Source organism: Lactuca virosa, chromosome 7 (assembly GCF_052849685.1).
Source record: "Lactuca virosa cultivar CGN04683 chromosome 7, Lactuca_virosa_CGN04683_v6, whole genome shotgun sequence".
Classification (NCBI taxonomy): Eukaryota; Viridiplantae; Streptophyta; class Magnoliopsida; order Asterales; family Asteraceae; genus Lactuca; species Lactuca virosa.
The window spans coordinates 220,256,423-220,266,808 of NC_136432.1; the positions used below are offsets into that span (position 1 = coordinate 220,256,423).

Genomic DNA, 10,386 nt, shown 5'->3' on the forward strand with positions numbered 1-10,386 from the left:
CAATTTTGTGAGAGTTATACGGTCGTAAGTATGGAAAACAGAGACATCCAAATGCTTTAAGAAAATCATAATCTAGAAATTTATAATATAGTTGTTGGTATGAGGATTCGTAATTTAGAAGAGGTGTGATGGTACAATTATGTAAATAGGTGGCTGTTTTGAAAGCATGTTCCCAGAAAAGTTTAGGCATGGATGATTGGGCTAATAATGTGTGCTCTTTTTCAACAATTACTCTATTTCGACGTTCAATAGCACATTCTATTCTTGTGTATGAGGACAAGAAACTCTATGAAGAATGCCATGATTTTTAAGAAAGGTAGAAACATTTCTGTACTCACCACCCCAATTAGTTTGTAGAGATTTTATATCACAAGAAAACTACGTTTTAATCATGGTTCTGAATTGTAAGAAGGTAGAGAATACTTGTGATTTATGAGATAAAAAAATAAACTCATGAATTTAGTGTAATCATCCATAAACATAACAAAATATCTATGACCATTTAAGAAAAAACCGGGGAAAGACCCCAAACATTAGAGTATATTACTTCAAAAGGTTTTGTAGAATTAACATGAGATGTGTGGAGATGAAATCTATGACTCTTTCCAAGATGACACTAATCACAAACACTTGAAATTTTATTTCATGGAACAGGAAGATTAAATGAAGACACTAAATACCAAAGAAGACGTTCATATGGATGGGCAAGTCGCTTATGTCATCCATGGAGAGAGGTGCGAATACCAAAGAAGGTTGTGTGAGAAGTGTTGGGGTGAGGCAGCCGGTACAAACCTTGACTTTTATCCCATTTTATGATTGCTTGTACCTGCAATGTCTTAACAATACAATGGTTACGCCAGAATTCCATGTATACATTGTTATCATCTGTTAACATTGTCCCCTCAAAATGTTTTGTAATCGCTATGAAATACACGAGTTTATTAAAATTAAAAAGTTTAATATCAATATGTAAATATTAAACATTTTATAAAGTAATTGAAAAAATGAAGTAAATCAATGAGTTTATAACATTTATATGAATTTATTCTCAAATCAATAAAATGATAACCTTACATGAATAAAATAAAATGAGAATCTTCCATATATATATATATATAACCATAAATTCTGGAAATTTAATGTAAGAATGAAAAACCTCAAAAAATGACAAGTGAAAAATAAGAAAATAAAAAAAAACCGAAAAAAGCGCAAAATGAAGGAAAATAATACATGTTGCAAAAAAAAACTTTTATTTATTAGAAAAAAAAATTATTTTAATATTTTTTTGGTTACAGTGTATATGTAATGATTTGCGTAGCAGCGTAGGATAACGAAAATTAAACAACCTTTTACATGACTGTTATCCAAAAGAATAGGAAGAAGGTCGGCAAACAATGTTTGTGTGCATTTAGTTTTCAGTTTTTGGAGAAAGAAAATTTATTTACTCTTCCGCTTATAGAAAAAAAATTGGGATAATAATATTGGCATAGAATGGGGCATTCCGAGAATCGAACTCGGGACCTCTCGCACCCGAAGCGAGAATCATACCACTAGACCAAATGCCCAATTTTGTTTTATCAGCGAAAACATAATTTAATATTATCATTGTAAGTGACTTTTTTTTAATAAAAATACCTCTACAACTTTTTGATTACAAAATTGCAATATTTACAAAGATATCGCTTCTCTTTAATCAGAGGTAGTTAGTCTTTGGGTTTTTTGCTATGAAAATTACTCTGCATGATTTATTATGTAGTTTAATTATATACATTTTTTATAATGATTATTCATTATTATTTTTTACTACAAAGATTTATATGTCCTCTCATAACTTAATATATATCCTTTTTTGTTTAGTTACTTTTTGAGCTCAAACATAAGTACTATGTTAACCTCTTTTTAGATGTGAAATTTCTTAAACATAGAAACCTCAAATTATTGTATTACAAATGACAAAACCATGGAAATAATTTTAGATGGTTATTAATTACTGGTTTGTTCTTATCCATACAACAAGGATGCAAGAAATAAAGTTGGAAATAAACCATCAAAACCTTGAAAGATGGGGCGGATATTTTTATTTTTATTTTTTATATATAAGAAAAATTGATTAATACTACGATAAGGTCGAATACATATGTTAATGTATGTAAAATTTTTTGACACTAATCTGTTATTCATATGTAACTAACAGTTACTAATCTGCCAAAGATCCATCGTAATACTGATATATGTAAAAAAAATATTTGGTCCTAGATTACACAGTCCTGTACGGACACACACTGACACATGCTCAAGGTCGCTGTTAAGTTTTATACTATATGTTATTATAAATTTCTTAATTATACAATACATGACTTTAGAATATACTAACTAATTATAATTAAGTTTTATAATATTTATTATTATAATTTTCTCAATTCCACAATATGTTTTCATTTATTAATAATTTGTATGAAATAATCATTAAAATAGTTCATTTATATTATATTGTCGTAGTTTAAAAGAAAAAAAAATATAGCACGATGCATAACTATTTTTAGTTGGTCACGACAAATAAGTTGCCGTAGTTAAAACTAGTTCTTAATTTTTTTTACCATAATATATCTGGTGGCTACAAAAATTACATAAAAAATGGGGCATTCCGAGAATCGAACTCGGGACCTCTCGCACCCAAAGCGAGAATCATACCACTAGACCAAATGCCCATATATGTTGACTCTCAAAAAGCATAATTTATATATCGAAATCACATATGAAAATATTATATTTGAATGTTTAAAATTTAGCTAGTGATTTCATATATAGTTATGAAATATTCCCTTTTGCTGTGATGTGGACACTATTTCATTTCCCAACTTATCAAAATCATTATCAGATTATCAGGTTAACATATGACTTATAACAAGAGATCTTAGATTAAGCAAGTATATTCTTATTAGAAACGAATTACATGCATAAGTTTTGCACTTACTAATGAACGCAGATGATTTTTTTTTCATATTAAAATATTGTTTCATAAACAACAAACTGATAGGGAAATTCTGGTCGCCACAATTTTTTTCATTGGTAAAAAGTCTTGAGCTAATAAGAAAAATTTTTAAAAAAAATGAAACGAAAAAACTTGAAAAACTCCATGTTGATACCTTCCTTATGGGAGGTATAACACATTAACACCCATACTTTTTCATATAACAATTTTTAAATAATATATATCTTTCATAAACTTGATAAAACATCGAGTGTTAAACATAACGAGAAATTATAAATATTCTTTAAACATGAAAACATTGAGGAGGTCTTTCAAAATCTAATAACTCTTAAATAATCATATGGGAGCACTTAGCAATTAGGATGGATTCTTTCCCTTTTTATTTTATCCCTCAAGAACCAAAAAAATGTTAAATATCAATGGATAAGAGAAAGGTTAGTGATTACACGTATCTACAAGTTCTACTACATAATTATATATTAGGTGTGAGACCCGTGTATTACACGGATTTATTAAAAAATATTAAATTATTTTTTATTAGATCATAAAATATAGCTTTATAATTATCAATAAAACGCATTCAAAAAATATTTTATTTAAAAAAAGTACTTAAATTTCTTTATTAGAAAATATATTGTTATTAGTAATAAAATTATTAGATCAATACAAAAAAATATATGAAAATTTATGGACTCATATAAACATGATGAAAAATAAATGGAAATGAAAAAGAATGGAGATCCAATATGTTTCTATAATTAAGATTTAGAATACTTACCTGAGATTTATGTGATTTAGAGTACTCCATGGATGTCAAGACGAACCCATATCAGCTTCTTAGCTGATCTGTGTTGTCAATAAGCCAATAAGAAATGGGAAATGAGAGAAGTGATGAAAATTTTTCAGTTCTATGAGTATGATAAAATAGTATTGTAAATTAAAATTAATTTGAAGCAATTAATTTACCTTCTTCTCTTGAAGCTTGTTGGGACCAAAAATTTGAAGCCTCTTATTCCCTGCTTCACTCGATAATCCATATCTGGTGCATTTCAGTGTTTGGAAAATCAGAAAACTACGATTTAACAATGGGGGAGGAAGCAGATGGCCGAATGGCTTCTAGGGTGTTTAGAAACCCAGATGGAAAGAAAGCGGTGCAATAATATTGAGAATGATTTTGGAATTGATTTTAAAAGAAGAGAAATTGAATGAAAAGAAATCAATGTATTAAATGGAGAAAAATCGGGCTATTGAATGGTACTAAATGGGTTCTTTTGATTTTAAAATTTGAATTGAAATTATCAAAAACGGTGAGATCGGAGGGTGATGATTTGTTAATTGATTCTTAATTAAATGCTCCTTTTGACAATAATATTATATGTTTAATTTAATTAATAAAATTGAAAAACCCACAAAATGACATGTGGCTTTTTATGTTAATCAAAATTACCACAAAATTACATGTTGCATATTGAATAAAAATAGGACAAGTGGCAAAATTATTTTCATTTATTAGGGATGATTGTAACATCATATTTTCCGTTTTGTGATTCATTTTATTATATAATTATCTTAGTAACTTAATCTACTAAATAATAAGATAATTAATGCTAGTAAAATGGAAATACTAATAATCATTATTATTATACATTTTATTTAATAAAAATAATTAAAAATGAACAATTTGAATTATTATCATAAGACTAATGCGGGACTAGTAGAATAATAACTAAAAACACATTTTGTTAAGATTATCGACCATAGTGGCATTTGTTGCCAAAGTTGAAAGTTTAGGTTCCAATGTGTAAAAATAGGATAAAGGGCTTTTGTCCATGGGTATTAACGGGTGAGCCCTTTTAGCCAATGGACCAAACCTCAAAAGAAATACAAACACACGAAATCACAACATCATCAGCTCTTATTTATTAAGAACCGGAAGGTTTTCATCAATACTTACATATAGAAACCTCACTACAAAATACTCTCTTCTCTCTACAAAGAATCCTCACTACAAATCTCTCACCTAATCTACACTCGATTACACAAGATTAAGAACAGATGTTAAACTCTAAGAGCAACCCTAGAGACGAAAGAGATGATTGAGGTAAAAGCCTGATCTATGTGTAAAAATGCTACGTTATCTCCCATTCCTCACGTATTCAACCAACATATACCTCTGACCAGTCAACCGGGTCACTGATCTATGATATGGATCAGATATGAACCGCGTGTTTTACATCTTAACCATATCACAACTTCAACCCAACATTCCTGCAAATTATACACAATATACCCTTCCATATAAAATCATAACAAGGCAAACTAATATAACTAAACTAAGAATATTAAAAGGATACATAAAAGGATATAATGAATTATAAGTTTGTATTCCAATAACCTGATAATTCAACACCCCTCCTCAAACTTATAATTCAAAACAAATCAACACTTATTTTGAAAAGGATCAACAAGGCCTAAACCGTTGCAAATCCATTCATGTTGACCAACCCTTAAAGGTTTAGTAAAAATGTCTGCCAGATTAAACTCTGAACCTACTTTATGAACTTCAACAATCCCTTTCGACACTCTATCTCGTATAAAATGAGTGTCAACATCAAAATGTTTCGTTTTCTCATGAAATACTGGATTATGAACCGGTTTTTATTGTTGACTCATTATCACAGAAAATAGAAACAGGTGTTAAATCTTTCAAACCAACATCAAACAAAACTTTTAAAATCCACATTATTTCACAGGAAATAACACCAAGTGCCCTATATTCTGATTCTGTAGAGGATCGAGAAACAGTATCCTGTTTCTTACTTTTCCAAGACACAATAGTATTACCAAGAAAAACAACATACCCTGTTACCGATCTTCTAGACACTAAACATTTAGCCCAATCAGCATCAACAAAGCTTTTTAAATTCAGATTACTCTTTGTAATAGAAAAACCCCTTCCAGGATTTAACTTCAAATATCTAAGTAATCTTATAGCAATATTAAAATGAGATTTTCTTGGTGAATGCATAAATTGACTCAATACTTGAACAACATATGAAATATCTGGTCGAGTAATGGTCAAATAAATGAGTTTTCCAATTATTTTTTTTGATAAAGAACAACATTTTGAACAAGCAAATCATTGACATCAATACCTTCTCCTCTAATTACAACATTACAGTCAAGAGGAGTCTTAACTGGTTTACAACTTAACATTCCAAATTCATGTAACAGTTCCATACAATATTTCCTCTGACACAAACAAACACCCTCATTTATATCTATAACTTCAATACCCAAAAAAAATTTAATTTTCCCAAATCTTTGATTAAAAATTTGGATTTCAAAAAACTTTTAACTTTGTTAATTTCATCATCACAATTACCACTCAAAATTATGTCATCAACATATACAAGTAATATAACAATATTACCACTAGAACTTTTAACAAATAGTGAAAAATCATTCATACTTTGAACAAACCCAAATTCAAGTAAAAAACCACATAATTTTCCATTCCATTTCCTGGGAGCCTGCTTCAGCCCATATAAAGATTTCAACAGTTTACAAACTTTATTATTATTTTTATCATTATATCCAAGTGGTAATGTCATATAAACAACTTCATCCAACTCACCATAAAGAAAGACATTATTAATATCCAATTGAAACAAATTCCAATTAAAATTAACTACAAGTGAAATAACGAATCTGATAGAAACCATTTTTGCAACAGGTGAAAAAGTTTCATCAAAATCTATACCTTCTCTTTGGTTATATCCCTTAGCTACAAGCCTTGCCTTAAATCTTTCTATTTCACCATTTACAACCAATATGTTTCCTGTCAGGAGGTAAATCACAAATCTCCCAAGTATTATTTCTATATAAAGCTTCAATTTCTTCATTCATAGCATTTACCCAATTAGGATCCAAAGATGCTTGATAATAAGTTTGTGGTTCAACAAATTTATTTAAATTGGTTGCAAAACATTTGTTGTCAAGACTAAGAAAATAATAATTAACAGACCTTTCAATTCCATATTTATACTTTCCTTCTATAACAAAATCATTAAACTTTTGAGGAAATTTAGACTCACGATTAGATTTTCTAACACCTAGTAATCGAGAATCAGAATTACTAAACTTTCCTCAGACCTATTAGTGGGACCTGATGCAACAATCTCAGGTTGCGAAACAGAAGCTTCATTACCAAGTGTACCTTCCTGATTAGATATTGTTGCATCTAAACAAGGACTACCATCAATACCAAAATCAGTTGCATCAGATGGTTGATCAACAACTGAATCACCATCCTGATTATTACACCTAGACTCTCCACTATTTTGATCACCATCAAAATTTTCAGAAAACAAAAGTTCATCATAGGAAAATGGATCCCAAGAATCCTTATTATGTAAAAAAGTTGTCTCAAGAAATTGAGAAACTTCATTAGACTTAGAAGCCAACTTAAAAGGAAACACAGATTCATAAAATTTCACATCCCTGGAAAAGAAACAAGAACCATTGTCAAGACTAAATAAATTGTAATCTCTTTTAACATTAGAATAACCAATAAGAACACACTTCTCAGAGCGTTCAAAAAATTTATCAGTATTGTTTAACTTTGTAGCAAAAGCTAAACATCCAAATACACGAATTTTATCATAAGTTGGAACATGATTATAGACCAATTCAAAAGGAGTTTTACCATTTAAAACAGAGGATGGGGTCCTATTTATTAAAAAAACTGCAGTCAAAATAGAATCTCCCCAGAACTTTTTAGGCAACCCTGCTTGAAACAACAAAGATCTAGCTACATTCAATAAATGCCTATGCTTCCGTTTTACCACTCCATTTTGTTGTGGAGTGTGAACACATGAAGTCTGATGAATAACCCATTTAGTTTCAAGAAAACCTTTCATTTTTATATTAACAAATTCTGTTCCATTATCTGATCTAATAACCTTTAGGTTAACATTAAACTGATTTTCCAATAACATAACAAATTCATGAAAACAACTAAACACTTCATCTTTAGACTTCATCAAATAAACCCATGTTGCTCTAGTATAATCATCTACAATAGTAAGAAAAAATCTAAACCCACCAATAGATGTAACTCTATAGGGACCCCAAACATCTAAATGAACAAGTTCCCCTAGACTAAAGGACTTATGTTCACTCAAAGGAAAAGGCTCTCTAGTTTGTTTAGCCTTATGGCAAACATCACATGGCATAACTGAATCATTTTGAAAATTCAAAACAGGTTTTAAACAATTAAGAGCTCTATCAGCTGGATGTCCCATTCTATTATGCCAAGTTAATTTTGATACAAAACATTTATGATTATTAAACACTGAGTTTGGCCTACCTAACAATTGATTTTCCAAATAGTAAAGACCTCCAAATTCTTTACCAGTCTTCACAGTCTCCATTGACAGTGAAGCCTGAATGAAACAATTATTTTCATAAAAAATGACTTTGCACTTATTTTCTTTACAAATCTTGTGAACAGACAAAAGACTAACATGAAACTCTGGAATAACAAAGACATCTGACAAAACAATAGAATCAGAAAGTCTAATATTTCCAATCTTATCTATTTTAGTAGTTGAACCATTAGGATGATCAACTCTTATATTAAGTTTGGAAACATCAACCAAATCAGAAAGCTGTGACTCAGAAGCAGTCATGTGTTGACTAGCTCCTGAATCAACAATCCACTTCTTTTTATTAAAGAAAACATTATTACAAGACATACCTGCCATATTAGGATTAGCAGATACACCTTCAGATAATTCTTTCTCATGAAGAAGAGACATTAACTTTGTATATTGATCATTTGTTAGAAAATGATGATCATACTTATCAGAAGAAACAACATAAACATTAGCACTTTCACTAACATGAGAAGAAGCACCAGATACAGTAGATGACTTATTAAACTCTGATTTGGGTTTAAAATCCTTAGGATCCCCAATAATATTAAAACATTTTTCAATAGTATGTCCTTTAATCCCATAATTCTTACAGATTAAATTCTGATTTCTACCTTTAAACCTTTTATTATCAGTAAATTTACCAACAAAAGCAGAAGAATATTGATTTTTATTTGATAAAACAGAAACATTTCCATGTTTCTGATTAGACTCTTCTCTGGAAACAATTGAAAAAGCAGTTTTAACATCAGGCAATGGTTCCATTATTAGAATATGACTTTTAACTTGGTTATATGAGTCATCAAGACCACTAAGAAACTGCATAAGTTTCATGAGTTTAGAGTGGTTTTTCGTATGAGTAGCTGCTTCACAAGTGCAATCAGGACACTTTGTTAAGCCATCAAATTCTTTCCATAGACCATCCAACTTATTAAAATAATCAGATACAGACAAGCTACCTTGTGTGAGACTATTAATTTGTTGGTGAATATTAAAAACAACTAACCCATCAACCTTATAATAGGTTTCACAAAGTTCATTCCAAACATCCAAAGCAAATTCAGAATATGCATGTCCAATGTAAATGGATTCAGAAAGTGATTTAAGAATCCATGAACATACAATGGCATTAACCCTGTTCCACTTAAGAGATTTAACAGTATCTGTTTTATCTTTTAACTTAGTTCCTTCAATAAAACCTTGTTTATTTCTGGCTTTAAGAGCCCTAGTCATTGAACTTTTCCAAACCCGAAAATTTTCAGTACCAAGTAGTTTGAAGCTTATAATAGTTGTCACAGAATGTTCAGAAGGATGCAAATAAAGAGGATCATCAAAATTAACAACATCAATTTTAGTAGACGATTCTGGTGGTGTATCAGTCATGATTAAATGAATAACCAATCAAGAAATCAGACAAATAAAAATAGGCACCAACCACACATCTTCCACAATAGTTTCTATAACCAAGACAAGAATCATAGCACATATAAGGCCAGAGCAAGCTTGTTTACAAACGGAAAACAAAATGATCAAAAAACTGACCTATCAAAAAAACAACAACAAAGAAAGACAACCAAAAGATAAAGGAGCGTGCAAAACTTACAGAGATCCTCAATAATGTGCTCAGCAAGCAGCAATGTAGTTCCGATGAATCTCAAACACAGATTCACCGTTGAAAACCAAGACAGACATTCAAATGCCATAACCAATCTGATTTTAGAACCTTGTTTGCATAATCTTAACGTTGACCGTCGAGATAGCGTTGGCCGTTAGGATTAACACAACATTAACCCTAATCGTTTACAACTATCACAAATGTTTACTCTTAAGACGTGACAAGAGAACAACCAGATTGATGATCAACTCACGATCTGAACAGATCGTAACAAACCCTAGATCTGATAACAGATCTAAAGACCCTAGGAGAAGAAAAAGAAGGAATCAGAACCAGATCCA

General features: G+C 30.1%; 1 protein-coding gene and 2 non-coding genes across 3 annotated transcripts; all 3 read right to left on the minus strand.

Moving 5' to 3' along the window:
* Window positions 1–1,493: 1,493 nt before the first annotated feature.
* TRNAP-CGG (transfer RNA proline (anticodon CGG)) lies at window positions 1,494–1,565 on the minus strand. Its single transcript has one exon. It is a non-coding gene; the product is annotated as a tRNA-Pro (tRNA).
* A 1,071-nt stretch (window positions 1,566–2,636) lies between these two features.
* TRNAP-UGG (transfer RNA proline (anticodon UGG)) lies at window positions 2,637–2,708 on the minus strand. The gene has a single exon. It is a non-coding gene; the product is annotated as a tRNA-Pro (tRNA).
* A 4,399-nt stretch (window positions 2,709–7,107) lies between these two features.
* On the minus strand, window positions 7,108–9,813 carry LOC145127559 (uncharacterized). The gene has a single exon (XM_079062737.1). The coding sequence runs from the start codon at window positions 9,811–9,813 to the stop codon at window positions 7,108–7,110; it is 2,706 nt and encodes a 901-aa protein (XP_078918863.1).
* Between the last annotated feature and the right edge of the window lie 573 nt (window positions 9,814–10,386).

Bases quoted from the DNA above. Each gene is read 5' to 3' on its own strand.
- LOC145127559 (XM_079062737.1), bottom strand. From the start codon at position 9,813: ATGACTGATACACCACCAGAATCGTCTACTAAAATTGATGTTGTTAAT.